This window comes from Salmo trutta, chromosome 16 (assembly GCF_901001165.1).
Source record: "Salmo trutta chromosome 16, fSalTru1.1, whole genome shotgun sequence".
In the NCBI taxonomy this organism is placed as follows: domain Eukaryota; kingdom Metazoa; phylum Chordata; class Actinopteri; order Salmoniformes; family Salmonidae; genus Salmo; species Salmo trutta.
This window is the reverse complement of record NC_042972.1, coordinates 14,013,086-14,029,676: the sequence shown is the minus strand read 5'-3', so window position 1 is coordinate 14,029,676 and position 16,591 is coordinate 14,013,086. Positions and strand designations below refer to the sequence as shown.

The following is a 16,591-nucleotide window of genomic DNA, read 5'->3' as shown; positions in this document are numbered from 1 at the left end:
CTCAGCAAATGGGGATTGTTCTCGTCCATCGTGATAGAGTGACTTGCAAGGTGCAGCATCTCTATGGGAAGCAGACCACTGGTCCTCATTCAACAGCTGTTCCCCTTTGGCCGCCGGGCTCAGCCACCGCTCCTCTCCTGCGAGGCCAACGTAGAGACAGGACAAAGAGTCACGTGACCTGGGCGGTTTTTAGGGGAAAGCAGCACAAATTCATCACAATGAGAGACACAGCTGGGGGTGCCCCAGTCTCCTATAGGCTACGTCACACAATATGGAGCACTCTGTGAACTCAAAGGAGTGCCAAAATTAGAGTACACCTCATTATATCATTATTTAAAAAGTTCTTCATAGTAGAAGTGCTGAATAGGATCAGGTCCCTCTTGTCCATGAAGTCTCATTCTTTATGATCTAAAAGGTTAAACTGATTCTAGATCAGCAGTCCTATTCTGCAATGGTTTATGAATATGGCCCCAGCAATATATAGGTTTTCTATCAGGATTTTTTGGAGGGGTATTGTGGTTTAGGCAATTATTCACATCAACAGCAAATACCTAGAATCACACGATTTAAGATCAGCTAGGCTTATGTGAATTTTCATCAGAACATCTCATAGTAAAAATTCTAAGGAAAGTAGACTGTTCTTTTTCATTGAACCATTGGGTAACACTTAAAGCCTGAATGAATAATGCATTATGATGCAGGTATAATGCATCGTAAAACCTATTATGAGCATGTATGACCCCTGTATAATGTCTTACTATCATCTTATAATGATCCTCTTGTTAACCCAGAACTAAAATGTCACGTCAGCTGCTTGATTAAGTTTGGGAGCCACTTGGGTGGGGCTCCCGAGTGGCGCAGCAGTCTAAGACACTGCATGTCAGTGGTTGAGGGCTAAGTGCTCAATCACCATAATAGGATAGGAATTCTCAATCATCTGGACCCATCTCTTGCCACTGGTTCAAATGGGTCCAACTGGCAAGCAGGACACAGGTGTTTGTAGGATGCAGTTAGGAACTACTGGTAACCTCATGGGTACACTTGCAAATACAAAGGGAAGCACAGCCGAGAGCTGCCCAGTGACACGAGCCTACCAAACGAGCTAAACTACTTCTATGCTCGCTTCGAGGCAAATAACACTGAAACATGCATGAGAGCACCTGCTGTCTGGAAGACTGTGTGATCACGCTCTCCACAGCCGATGTGAGTAAGGCCGCTGGGCCAGACGGATTACCAGGACGTGTACTGCGAGCATGCACTGACCAACTGGTAAGTGTCTTCACTGACATTTTCAACCTCTCCCTGTCCGAGTCCGTAATACCAACATGTTTTAAGGAGACCACCATAGTGCCTGTGCCCAAGACCATTAAGGTAACCTGCCTAAACGACTACCGACCCGTAGCACTCACGTCTGTAGCCATGAAGTGCTTCGAAAGGCTGGTCATGGCTCACATCAACACCATTATCCCAGAAACCCTAGACCTACTCCAATTTGCATGCCGCACTTACAGATCCACAGATGATGCATACTCTTGCACTCCACACTGCCTTTTCCCACCTGGACAAAAGGAACACCTATGTGAGAAGGCTATTAATTTACTACAGCTCAGCGTTCAACACCATAGTGCCCTCAAAGCTCATCAATAAGCTAAGGACCCTGCGTCTAAACACCTTCCTCTGCAACTGGATCCTGGACTTTCTGACGGGCCGCCCTCGGGTGGTAAGGGTAGGTAACAACACAGCCGCCACGCAGATCCTCAATACAGGGGCCCCTTAGGGGTGCGTGCTCAATCCCCTCCTGTACTCCCTGTTCACTCATGACTGGACGGCCAGGCACGACTCCAACACCATCATTAAGTTCACAGATTACTGCACCTGTACATAGCCCATCTATAATTTAGTCCAAACAACTACCTCTTCCCCTAATGTATTTATTTATTTATTTATTTTGCTCCTTTGCACCCCATTATTTCTATTTCTACTTTGCACTATCTTCCACTGCAAATCAACCATTCCAGTGTTGTACTTGCTATATTGTATTTACTTTACCACCATGGCCTTTTTTCCCTTTACCTCCCTTATCTCACCTCATTTGCTCACTTTGTTTATAGACTTATTTTTGTACTATATTATTGACTGTATGTTTGTTTTACTCCATGTGTAACTCTGTGTTGTTGTATGTGTCAAACTGCTTGCTTTATCTTGGCCAGGTCGCAATTGTAAATGAGAAATTGTTCTCAACTTGCCTACCTGGTTAAATAAAGGTGAAATAAATAAATGAAATAAAATAAAAAAGTTTGCCAATGACACAACAGTGATCACCGACAACGATGAGACAGCCTATAGGGAGGAGGTCAGAGACCTGGCCGTGTGATGCCAGGACAACAACCTCTCCCTCAATGTGATCAAGATAAAGAAGATGATTGTGGACTACAGGAAAAAGAGGACCGAGCACGCCCCCATTCTCATCGACGGGGCTGTAGTGGAGCAGGTTGAGAGCTTCAAGTTCCTTGGTGTCCACATCACCAACAAACAAACATTGTCCAAGCACACCAAGACAGTCGTGAAGAGGGCATGACAAAATCTATTCCTCCTCAGGAGACTGAAAAAAGTTGGCATGGGTCCTCAGATCCTCAAAAGGTTCTACAGCTGCACCATCAAGAGCATCCTGACTGGTTGCATCACCGCCTGGTATGGCAACTGCTCGTCCTCCGACCACAAGGCACTACAGAGGGTAGTGCGAACGGCCCAGTACATCACTGGGGCCAAGCTTTCTGCCATCCAGGACCTCTATACCAGGCGGTGTCAGAGGAAGGCCCTAAAAATGGTCAAAGACTCCAGCCACCCTAGTCATAGACTGTTCTCTCTGCTACCGCACGGCAAGCGGTACCGGAGCGCCAAGTCTAGGTCCAAGAGGTTTCTAAACAGCTTCTACCCCCAAGCCATAAGACTCCTGAACACCTAATCAAATGGCTACCCAGACTATTGTTATCATCTATGCATAGTCACTTTAATAACTCTACCTACATGTAAATATTACCTCAACTAACCAGTGCCCCCGCACATTGACTCTGTACCGGTACCCCCTGTATATAGTCTCGCTATTGTTATTTTACTGCTGCTCTTTAATTACTTGTTACTTTTATTTATTTTTCTTATCCGTATTTTTTTTAAACTGCATTGTTGGTTAGGGGCTCGTAAGTAAGCCTTTCACTGTAAGGTGAAAGGTGTAAGGTGAATGTGTTGCATGTGACAAATACAATTTGATTTGATTATTGTGATGCAATAATTCCCATGGCAATGTAGAATGTTCATTCAAATGATGTTAACTGATGTGGCTTATGCTAGACAGGGCAAACCCGTTTTGGAATATGAATAAGAATTTCAAATAGAATATGACTTCAATATGACTTGACCAATATACTGTACATACAGTGAGCTCCAACACATTTTTTGGATGTTTTAGCTTCGAAATGCTACAATGCAACTATGAGGTTAAAGTGCAGACTGTCAGATCTAATTTGAGGGTATTTTCATCCATATCGGGTGAACCGTTTAGAAATTACAGCATGTTTTGTACATAGTCCCACCATTTGTAGGGGACCAAAAGTATTTGGACAAATTCACTTATATGTGTGTTAAAGTAGTAAAAATGTAATGGTATGCGTGAAGGGCTGTAGGAAGACAGGCGCAGGAGAGCAGACAGTTGGTAGCAAAACAGAGCCTTTTATTTGGCGACCCAAAAGCACACGGCACAAACTAACACGAAATACAAATAAGGGTTTAACATAACCCAGCGTAACCAGCCTAACGTGCGCATACATGAACAGATAAATAATCACTCACAAACAAACATGGGGGAATAGAGGGTTAAATAATGAACAAGTAATTGGGAATTGAAACCAGGTGTGTAAGACAAGGACAAAACAAATGGAAAATGAAAAGGAGATCGGCGATGACGTCGAGGTAGAGAAAATACACAGTTATATGATACTGTATGCATTGCTTAGTAGTATAGTTTTAACCCATTCATTTCTATGCAATGACTATCAGAACTACTTTTAAGACTTCTTTGCGGTGTGTTTGTGTGTATAGCAAGCTCACAAAGCAGTCGGTGTCCAGGGGTTCGGTGCAACCTCCTGCACACTCCATATGACAGCACTCACTAGGACTCCTCCCAAAGCAGTGGCCATTACACTGAGGGGTACACACTGTCTGACTGAGCTGGGTTGTAGGACATTACATCAGAGCGAAGCTATCTAGTGTTGTCAGAAAATGAGAGCCAGGGGTCAAAAGTGACTCACAGCTCTGGCAGGTGTCATTCCTGGGCCCCCAACATGGACCTCCGCATGCCTCATCACATGGCTCTGAAAAACATGTCAGAAATGTTAGAAAACATCAAAGCTAAATCACACAAAACCATAGAAGAAGGCCAGCATCCCGGAGTCGCCTCTTCACTGTTGACATTGAGACTTGTGTTTTACGGGTACTATTTAATGAAGCTGCCAGTTGAGGACTTGTGAGGCGTCTGTTTCTCAAACTAGACACTCTAATGTACTTGTCCTCTTGCTCAGTTGTGCACCGGGGCCTCCCACTCCTCTTTCTATTCTGGTTAGCGCCAGTTTGCGCTGTTCTGTGAAGGGAGTAGTACACAGCGTTGTACGAGATCTTCAGTTTCTTGGCAATTTCTCACATGGAATAGCCTTCATTTCTCAGAACAAGAATAGACTGACGAGTTTCAGAAGAAAGGTCTTTGTTTCTGGCCATTTTGAGCATGTAATCGAACCCACAAATGCTGATGCTCCAGATACTCAACTAGTCTAAAGAAGGCCAGTTTTATTGCTTCTTTAATCAGGACAACAGATTTCAGCTGTGCTAACATAATTGCAAAACGGTGATAATTAATTATCCATTTAAAATGATAAACTTGGATTAGCTAACACAACGTGCCATTGGAACACAGGAGTGATGGTTGCTGATAATGGGCCTCTGTACGTCAATGTAGATATTCCATTAAAAAAATCAGCCGTTTCCAGCTACAATAGTCATTTACAACATTAACTATGTCTACACTGATTTCTGATCAATTTGATGTTATTTTAATGGACAATTCTTTTTGCTTTTCTTTAAAAAACAAGGACATTTTTAAGTGACCCCAAACTTTTGAACGGTAGTGTATATCTTATATTTATTCATTTAATGTCGTAAACTTGTGTTCATTAGACCAACTGCCTGATCATCAAATGAAATATCTGTAGTCGCACACATGTTGATTATTGACTCCATTCTCTGATTGCACTCCATTTGTTGCGTTCAGATGTCAAACACAGACAGAGAGAAGACCAGCTGTGGGAGGAGTCACATGATCCACTGACACACATAGTGCCACACCATTCTCCAGCATGACCCGATGTGTATGGGGCTGCGCCGAGCAGTTTTGAGAGGCCCATCTGCTCATGTGGTCAATACCACACACACACACACACACATTTAAACACACACTCTCGCTCAAAGAGAGTGAGACCCACAACTAGAGTGCCAATTAGCTAAATGAGACAGATTGTTTGCTTTGTGTTGAGTTTCATTTCGAACGATGGCGCACATGCAGTACATGGGACATTTTGGGTTTGCTTTGAGATTTGTCCCGTTGATTGAAACGGCTATTGATTAAGTTGATCATACTCTGTCATATGTCCTTTTGGACTTTCTCATTTATAAACAAACGTGTTGATTTTGTTTAGACACTTGGGCATTGGAGAAAAGTGGAAGGTGAGTTTTCCCTCCCTTGATAATAATGACAAATAAACATAGAGAAACTGAGGGCTAGTTCAGCTTACTTGGGGGCTGCAGAGGAGCTGTTGACAAGGTTGTCAGTCTTCTATCTAGCATATCTCATTTATAATAAAAAAATACTTACCAAAGGCACCCATTCTAAGAAAATAAAGTTATATGTTATATGTTAGTAATCCGGACTTCCTGTCAGTTTTGACTGGAGCCAACTGCTTTGTCAGTGCCGTCATGCCACACGTGTCGAACACAGATATTTCCCCCCTTTATTCTGAACAAAAAAACTAAAATAGCTGATAAACCAATGCAACTGATAAGGGAAATGGAGAGTAATTTCGGCAAGGTCACTTGGGCACTGTAAATCTCCATCTCTGTGTCACGGCGCCAGGCTTCGGCCCCAATAGCCTGGTCCCAAGGGAGCAGCTGAGTAGCTGGCTGTCGCATGGCTTTAAGGTGACGGAATGTAGCCCTCTACCAATATCCCACCCCTTACACCCCCTCACACTACTGCACGCCCCATTACGAAACCCTGAGCAGATGGCCCCGGGACAAAGAGTGTGAGAGGGTGAGAAATCCCTCCCCCTGAACACACACACACCACTTCCCCCCTTAGACCCCCTCCCTCTAGCACACAGCTCGTGGTCTCAGCACTACAGCTGGCCCCTATCACACCCATTGCAACCTCTCCTCGAACCCCCCCCCAACACACAGACACACACACACTTTCCTGCACGTGCCACGTGCCCCTCAATTAGGCAGAATTGATGATGCGTTCTCCCAACATTCCTTTTTCAGCTCATATACAGATACAGTGATTATTCTAGTGGTACTTCAGTTTGTAAAAAATAGCTTTTTTAATGCAGACCATAGCCAAATGGTATGTTGTTTCCTTTCAGATAAGAGTCCCCATTGGGGTCCTCTGCAGGTAATTCTCCCTTAATACTACTACTAATAATTAATAATACTCCCTTTGACAGTGCAATTGAACCGCGAGCGCTGAAGGGCTATCTGGCAAAGAGCCATTTAGTGTAAGTGCTCTCAAGGCCACCGAATGACACTTGTAGAGACAATGTCACCCCAAGTGGCACCATGAGTTGATTGCATATTGAATAGGGACAAGGGAAGTGATATATGCTCCTCTGGGTTAGAAATATGCAGTATTATTGGCAAGCATGAAGTCCCAAGGCCAAATGTCCTCCTACGAAAGTTAATTCACTCTGGATGTGTCCCAAATGACACCCTACTCTCCACATAGTGCACTTCTTTTTACCAGAGCCCTATGGGTCCAGGTAAAAAGTAGTGCACTATATAGGGAATAGGGTGACATTTGAGGCGCAAGCCTCTTTATCAATATCAGGAGCCAAGGACAACGGGATGCTATTGGGACATTTAGCCAATAAAATCGGGTTATTTCAGTAATGCGATAGACACAAATGGTACGACATAATCTTTTGTTATGGCTTATCAGTGTAGTGGACACCTGTTCTTTTTCTGAAACACAATAGAATGCACCAAACAGGCACTCGTCAGCATTTTCAACATTGTCTAATGTCATTGATCTACTGTCTGAAGCTGAGCTGACCTTTGCATGTTGTTTGTACATTTATTTTGTATTTTCTTTTGGGGGGGGTAGTTTGAGCGAAAATGGCCACAGTCCACGTTTTAGCGCTATAAAAAAAGAATCACATGTTCTTGTATCCTGTGTTCCTGGTTTGTAATGTATCATTATTGGTCAATAAGAACACAATCACAAGTACTATTGAAATGAATGTCTCATGCAGTACAGTACATTTCTCCTATTGTCTGCTCTAGCATCCATCCAGATCAGGCATCATGTCACAGCTTTCTCCTCCTAATGCACCTTATTCTCTCTTCTTCTGCCTTCTGTAGGTCCCAGTTCCCAGGAGACCTGGTCCTCCTCACACCACCACAACGGATGGACGTCGTGGAGAAAGACCGGTGGGAGGGAGGGAGGGAGGGAGGGAGTGACACGTTTGATTGATGACCACCGAAATGGAGAGGAGAGAGACGGACAGAATCCTTTTATCAGGATTGAGGCTCGACTAGATTAAAATGTAGTTGTACAACCCCTGTTGTTCCCCCCAACAGCTCTCCGCCCTACTCCATCTCTCCCCCCTTATCACAACACCTAATGGGTTGATGTTTTTCTCATATCTCTTTCCGTGACCTCTCATCAGACCTTCTTGTTAAGGTCTTTGGGTGGGATAGGGATGGTGAGGATAGAGTTGATTGTACATGCCTTTTCAAGTCACCTCAAAATTCAAGTGGAGGTTTTGTCATGTGTTTGTCCTATGCAGAATCCCTGTGGTCTTTGTAGCATTGTTTTCCCAAGCAGAAATAGAGCTGAAGTCAACAAAATGTTTATGTGCGTTATGGGTATGTATAAGACTACACTAAAAGTATATATTTTTGAAGAAGAATTCTTCATTTTCAACTTGGACAATACTCAGAAATAAGTGAGTGAAGGGAATAAGTGGAGTGAAGGTGAAAACAAGTTAATTCCTTTCTTTTCTCAGATTCACTCACTGGTTACTGCCGATTAATGGACAAGACAATCAGGCTCATTCATTGGCTTGCAGCTGTCTCATTGTCAGGTGCTGAAGAAAGCGACTTTAGCGAAGCGCTGAAAATACGTTCTTAGTGAAAAGGACCTGCATTTGTTTTGCAGAGGGCCCTCCACCAATGACTGGATGTGATTAGCACAAATTATCTCAATTATCGCTACTAAAACAGACCACAATAGCCACTCCCTACTAACACACTGTATGGCCTAATTGCTATGCGGTTAGCTAGTCAAATAGTGCACAGTCGCACACAAAATGAATCAGTGATGTGTATAGAGTTAAAACACACGTGCCATGTTGTACTTTATATGTAAGTATCTTTACAGATTTGCAGGATTGCACATTTTCTACCATTACCTTGTTCCTTGTATGAGTAAAACACTTGTTTTCCCCAAGAAGAAAAGAAACAGAAAAGGAATGAAATTAGGCATATCGCTTTTCTTGTTGTTGGAGAGAGGCTTTTCCTTCTGTTCGTTCATTAGCAAAAAATACATCCAAAGACTTTTCAAGTCACATAGCCCACGATTTAATCCAACTGTACCTTTAGAATCTATAAACCCATCCGTATGTGTGAGTGTGTGTATCCTCACTGTCCAGGCCTTGGTAAAGCCGAGTCCCAGCCGTCCGGTTGACGTTGGGGTTAAGATATTATTAAGTGGACATAAAACTGCCAGAAACCTACAATAAGGGATGAGAGTGAACAATAGCAGCTGTGGTCTCAGCACTGACTGCAGTATCTCTGAAATGTCAAAAATGTAAATGTAAAATGTGGAAGTGGTTTATGCTGGAGAGATACACATCGCAATGTAATGCCCTTCGTTCATTACATCCAATTCAATATGTATGGCTGATGGCTACATTCACAGTTTACAGCCTCTGCCACATATATGTACATGTAACTACCAAAATAAAGGAAACACCAACATAAAGTGTATTAATAGGGCGTTGGGCCACCACGAGCCGCCAGAACAGCTTCAATGCACATTGGCATAGATTCTACAACTGTCTGGAATTTGGTGTTTTGTTGATGGTGGTGGAAAACGCTGTCTCAGGTGCCGCTCCAGAATCTCCCAGAAGTGTTCAATTGGGGTAAGATCTGGTGACTGAGACACACAAACCCTTTAAACCCTCTATGCACCCTCCTAATCATATTTCATTTACAGTTAAGACCTGAAGCTAGTTCCATTGGACACCTCCCTCTACAGCCGTCAAATTATACATGACCCATTATACATGACCCTAAGCATGATGGGATGTTTTAATTTCTTAATTAACTCAGGAACCACACCTGTGTGGAAACACATGCTTTCAATATACTGCCTCATTTAAATGTTTCCTTTATTTTGGCAGTTGCCTATATATTGCCTTTTGTTAAAATCCATATCCCCATTTACAGGAGGTTGGTGGCACCTTAATTGGGGAGGACGGGCTCGTGGTAATGGCTGGAGCAGAATAAGTGGAATGGTATCAAACACATGGTTTATATGTGTTTGATGCCATTCCATTTGCTCCGTTACAGCCATTACCATGAGCTGTCCTCCCCTCAGCAGCCTCCACTGCCACTTACATATACTTTATAAAAGAAGATTATCATTATGAAATCAAATTCCATGAATCAGCATTTAGCCGTTAAATATTCTAATATCTGCAGAAGAGGGTAAGACAAGATGTTGTGTGTAGTGTCACCCACGTGCTTCAGCCATGCTATTGTCTGCTCTCTCTCTCTCTCTCTCTCTCTCTCTCTCTCTCTCTCTGTGTGAGCGCAGTGATGAAGGGGTGAAAGAGTGGGGGTGGGAGGGGAGGGGAGGGGGGGAGTTGGCTGCAATGTGCATGTGCACTCGTGTGTGTGTGTATGTGTGTGTGTGTGTGTGTGCGTGCGTGTGTGCGTGCGCGCGTGCGTGCGTGCGTGCATGCGTGCGCGCGCTGGCATGCACAGACGGCTTGTGGTAATTTGATGTGTGTCCTCGGGGATGTTTGATGGATTAATGCTAAGCAGGCTCCCTTTTCCAAAGGCACCACCTGATCTTAGGGGACTCGTGTCCCATATAAAAGCCTGTGCGATTGCTGAGCTCAGCTAGTCTAGCCCTCTTCTCTCGCCCTCTATCTCTCTACACTTTATTTATTTCTCTGTGTTATTTCTCCTATCCTTTGTCTTTCACTTTTCCCTTTCTCTTCTGTCCTTTCTGTTTCTCTTCTTTCTGGCATTCAGACTGAGGCTTTTCAGGCTATTCAGGCCTGGGAGTTTTAGCAGTGAGGGAAATCTCAGAGCATCTTTTAGCATCGTCCACCACCATTTTGGCTTTCTTTGACTTGAGGCCTTTTCTAAAGGGTGCAGGCCTTTGGCTTTTTCCTGTGCAGTTTTGTTCTTCATACGTGGCATTAGGAACAGCCCGTCAAGAAAATGCCGCGTTCTTTTTTGGTGAAGCAACTGAAGGTCCACGATTTCTCCTCCAATCATCCTCATCAGCATCACAACAACGGATCGTACACAATCACACGTGCCATCAACGAGTCCACCACCAACTTGGCGGTCCGTTTGAGTGAAAATGGTGAGTCAAGATTACTTACAAATTCTGTCTCCACATTGAAAACAAAAAGTGCATTTTCATCATTAATTTGCTTGCTGTATATTTTTTATTATTTTATTTTTATTGAACCTTTATTTAACTAAGCAAGTCAATTAAGAACAAATTCTTATTTCCAATGACGGCGTACCCCAACCAAACCCTAACGACGCTGGGACAATTCTGCGCTGCCCTATGGGACTCCCAATCACGGCCGGTTGTGATACAGCCTGGAATCAAACCAGGGTCTGTTGTGATGCCTCTAGCACTGAGATGCAGTGCCTTAGACCGCAGCGCCACTCAGGAGTATATAGATTAGAGTTGTAGGTTTTAGATAACTTTTTTGTTGCAATACTGTATTTGTTCAGGAATGGAAAAATCACAAACGCATTCGGTTTAAAAATTACTTTTATTTAAAAAAATATTCAGTAAACGGATCAACTTCTTGATCCATGTTTTGTCTTCTGCCGTGAAGCCTGTGATGTTGTGTTTGCAATTCAACCTTCTGTTTTCTAACTCCAGTGATGCTAAATAGTATTCAGGTCACACTGGACCAATCAATTTAATACCGAGCAGATCACACAACAGGCTTTAATACTATTGTGTACATACATAATGGTATACATGGATGCGTACATTAGGCTTGAAATCCCATCCAAGCCTTTGTGAGGTCCAAACCTCTCCACCACCACCAGAAAGCAGATATCCACATGGGACTGGTTTGTCCTTAGCTGTTGTTCTCGAGCTTTTCCCCTTATCATCACCAACCCCCCTCCATATCTCCATCCCTCCATCTCTCCATCTCCTCATCCCTCCATCCCATCTGATCTTACAGGATGCTAGATACCCACAGGGGGTCGAATTGCAGAAATTAAATCCCTCTCTCTCCCTCTCTCTAAAATCCATTGACAAAATATACAGTTTCTCTGATGAATTGACAAAACTCAATGTTAAATGGTGAAAAAGAGCATACATTAGAAAATATTACCTTAAATGGAAAAGGGCAACATGCTTTATGTAACATCATTTGTTTATGTCACAAAATGGATTCAAAAAACGAGAGGGGAGTACAACCAACTTTAGATGTACAGGTTTTGTCAGCTGATACTGTGATTTCAGGGCAAAACACTTCCATAGAAATTTGTGGTGTGTTTTGTTTTTGTTGTTGGTGGAATGTCCTTCATAACCACAGAGCTTTGGCTCGCCGGATCATCTGTCCCCAGATTTAGGATGCCAGCTGTCTGGTTCCCTTTGTGTTGCAGGGGGGAGCACAATATAGTGTGCACTGCTGTCAAGATCAGACTATAACTCCTCCTCTCCATCCCCATCCTCAAATCACACGGCACCTGTCATTCAATCTCTGTATTACCATACTCACAGGCACTTTCAACACGCCACAGATGGAGAATGATCTGATTACAATCAATTAGTGCTTTGGGGGATATCTCTTCTTAGACATTCTGTTTTGTTTTGGCCCAGATTTAGATATGGTGGCATTGAATGGGAAGGTGACAAGTGGATCGGTTGTGGAGAACTAACAAGTGTGTTTAATTTTATGACTGTTGTGTCAGTGCATAGAACTTGTGTTTTGTATGTGATGGTGTTTTTGATGTAGCTAGCAATGATAGTCCTTATGTGCGTCCCAAATGGCACCCTATCCCCTATGGGCCCTGGTCAAAAGTAGTGCATTATATAGGGAATAGGGTGCCATTTGGGATACAACCCTTGTTCTGAGCCGGATGAGTTATTGATCGCTGCAAAACGGTGCACTGAAGAGTCATTCATATTTAATTCGCAAATCTTGCTGAACCAAGTACTTGCAATTGGTTTCCTGTATACAGTTTCATATTGATTCGCAATGCACGGAAGATCCAGCTCACTGGACACACTGGTTGAATCAACGTCGTTTCCATGTCATTTCAATGAAATTATGTTGAACCAACATTGAATAGACGTTGAATCGACGTCTGTGCCCAGTGGGAGATTTTTACTCAATGGCTCAACAAACAAATAAAAAACAACAAGATGCTTTCAACTGGCATCAGAAAAAGTGCTGGAATCATAAAACCATAGCATCCTCGACCCCAAAACGTATTTTGTAACAAATTATTTAGTAACATTTTTTATAAATGTATGCCCTTATTTATACAAAATCTTTCTCTTCCAACCCGCTACAGGCTACATCCAGGATTATGTCATCCCCTCAATATGCCAGAGCACAAAGGAGCTGGGTTCGAAGCGGCAGACCGGGCTCTCTGTGGGGCCCCTGTACTCTCCAGGGAGCACGGGGAGCAGCGGGGGGGAGGACTACTCCGACCATGACATGGAGCAGCCCGACAGCCCCCACTCGAGCGTCACCACCGAGTCGGATAGCAGCATCTACTACCCGGTGGATGCTTTCCTCATCTCCGACGGCCGCTCTCGGAAAAGGGCCAACCACAGGCACCAACACAAGGAAGGTGAGGAGAGAGATAGCAGTACAGAAGCAAGCTCCACAGGAGCCACAGCGGCCAAGGCTGCCAAAGGGAAGTCCGGGAAATCCAAGGGACCGGGCCGCCACACGTGTGGCGAATGTGGCAAGACCTACGCCACCTCGTCCAACCTGAGCCGCCACAAGCAGACACACCGCAGCCTGGACGGCCAGCAGGCCAGGACATGCCCCACGTGCCACAAGGCCTATGTGTCCATGCCGGCGCTGGCTATGCACATGCTCACCCACGACCTGCGGCACGAGTGCAGCCTATGCAGCAAGGCGTTCAGCCGGCCGTGGCTGCTGCAGGGTCACATGCGCTCGCACACGGGCGAAAAACCATTTGCCTGTGCCCACTGTGGCAAAGCGTTTGCGGACCGCTCTAACCTGCGTGCCCACATGCAGACGCACTCAGCCTTCAAGCATTATGAGTGCAAGCACTGCAGCAAGAGCTTTGTACTCAAGTCCTACCTGAACAAGCACTATGAGTCGGCCTGCTTCAAGGGCTCTGGAGACGAAGAGGACTGCTGCTCTGAGGACTGATCAGGGATCAGTTTATTTTCTATTTCAGCTTATTTATCCAGGTCAGTCTCACTGAGATATCATCTCGTTACAAGAGAGACCAGGGTTGTGTTCATTAGGGCATATAACAGAAAATATTTTAAAATGCTTCGTAACTGAAAGCGAAAATTAGGGTTTCTTATTGGACAAATCCAGGTAGTCCCTCTCCTTGTTTCAGTCCGATTTCTTCCATTCGGTGCCTAATAAACACGACCCTTGTCAAAGACGGCACTCCTCAACACTCGTCTTCCTCTTCCTGCCTTTTGGTAGAGAGCAATAATAATGACATTGAGGGTTGTTCAATAACATAGAAGATAACTGATGATGAGGACTGAATAACTTATTAAAATGTGAATATTTTTTATTCAATATTTATTTTATGGATTCTTATTTATTTACTTGCAATAATTTACATTCCAGTATTATTTTATCATGCCAATTAGCTCTTAATTCCCCTTAAACATGTCTTCCACAAGAGACATATAGTGGGGCAAAAAAGTATTTAGTCAGCCACCAATTGTGCAAGTTCTCCCACTTAAAAAGATGAGAGATGCCTGTAATTTTCATCATAGGTACACGTCAACTATGACAGACCAAAAAAAATCCAGAAAATCACATTGTGAATTTATTTGCAAATTATGGTGGAAAATAAGTATTTGGTCACCTACAAACAAGCAAGATTTCTGGCTCTCACAGACCTGTAACTTCTTCTTTAAGAGGCTCCTCTGTCCTCCACTCATTACCTGTATTAATGGCACCTGTTTGAACTTGTTATCAGTATAAAAGACACCTGTCCACAAACTCAAACAGTCACACTCCAAACTCCACTATGGCCAAGATGAAAGAGCTGTCAAAGGACACCAGAAACAAAATTGTAGACCTGCACCAGGCTGGGAAGACTGAATCTGCAATAGGTAAGCAGCTTGGTTTGAAGAAATCAACTGTGGGAGCAATTATTAGGAAATGGAAGACATACAAGACCACTGATAATCTCCCTCGATCTGGGGCTCCACGCAAGATCTCACCCCGTGGGGTCAAAATGATCACAAGAACGGTGAGCAAAAATCCCAGAACCACACGGGGGGACCTAGTGAATGACCTGCAGAGAGCTGGGACCAAAGTAACAAAGCCTACCATCAGTAACACACTACGCCGCCAGGGACTCAAATCCTGCAGTGCCAGACGTGTCCCCCTGCTTAAGCCAGTACATGTCCAGGCCCGTCTGAAGTTTGCTAGAGAGCATTTGGATGATCCAAAAGAGGATTGGGAGAATGTCATATGGTCAGATGAAACCAAAATATAACTTTTTGGTAAAAACTCAACTCGTCGTGTTTGGAGGACAAAGAATGCTGAGTTGCATCCAAAGAACACCATACCTACTGTGAAGCATGGGGGTGGAAACATCATGCTTTGGGGCTGTTTTTCTGCAAAGGGAACAGGGTGACTGATCCGTGTAAAGGAAAGAATGAATGGGGCCATGTATCGTGAGAAAACCTCCTTCCATCAGCAAGGGCATTGAAGATGAAACGTGGCTGCGTCTTTCAGCATGACAATGATCCCAAACACACCGCCCGGGCAACGAAGGAGTGGCTTCGTAAGAAGCATTTCAAGGTCCTGGAGTGGCCTATCCAGTCTCCAGATCTCAACCCCATAGAAAATCTTTGGAGGGAGTTGAAAGTCCGTGTTGCCCAGCGACAGCCCCAAAACATCACTGCTCTAGAGGAGATCTGTATGGAAGAATGGGCCAAAATACTAGCAACAGTGTGTGAAAACATTGTGAAGACTTACAGAAAACGTTTGACCTGTGTCTAAACTTTTGTTATTGACCAAATACTTATTTTCCACCATAATTTGCAAATAAATTCATTACAAATCCTACAATGTGATTTTCTGGATTTTTTTTCTAATTTTGTCTGTCATAGTTGAAGTGTACCTATGATGAAAATTACAGGCCTCTCTCATCTTTTTAAGTGGGAGAACTTGCACAGTTGGTGGTTGAATAAATACTTTTTTGCCCCACTGTATTTGTTTATTTATTTATTTTTTCATTAATGTATTTATTTATTTATCAAATGATGAATTGATTGGTGATGTTGTTAATTGATGTGATTTATGAATTGAACATCTTATAGAATGCTGTAATATATTTCTGAGACTAAGTAGTGCTATATCTGATTTCATTCACAATAATTGTTATATTCATGTTCCACGTAGAAAATGATGAATATGCCCCTTTGGTTTTGAATCTATGCAAAGGATGTAATTGTAAGCTACAATGTGATAGTTAGACATGTAAAGACAGAGTGAAATTGTTATACCATTCATTATTTGTCCTATGTAGGTCTACAATACAGCTGTTGAATTTGAATTGTACTCAACTTTGTATGTAATCATGAAAAGCCTTGAACTTTTACCAAGTAATATTAATGATTAAAATATCATATTTTCACTAAGTTGTTGTCTGTGCCGTGTTCCATTTTCAATGGGTCAACCATCATTGACTCAACACACATGTTCACTCCAGGTAACATTACCTGACACATAAGCCATTAAGAAAACAAAAGTATCAACGAATTCAGAATATATTTTGTTTGAATCCTTCTTGCTTTACACAACATCTTTGA

The 16,591-nt window shown here is 43.2% G+C and overlaps 1 protein-coding gene across 1 annotated transcript; it reads left to right on the top strand.

The window, feature by feature from the left end:
* The first annotated feature begins 10,478 nt into the window (after positions 1-10,478).
* LOC115150133 (transcriptional repressor scratch 1-like) lies at positions 10,479-14,432 on the top strand. The gene is made up of 2 exons (XM_029693092.1): positions 10,479-10,921; positions 13,114-14,432. The coding sequence occupies exons 1-2, from the start codon at positions 10,774-10,776 to the stop codon at positions 13,947-13,949; spliced, it is 984 nt and encodes a 327-aa protein (XP_029548952.1). The 5' UTR covers positions 10,479-10,773; the 3' UTR covers positions 13,950-14,432.
* The last annotated feature ends 2,159 nt before the right edge of the window (positions 14,433-16,591 follow it).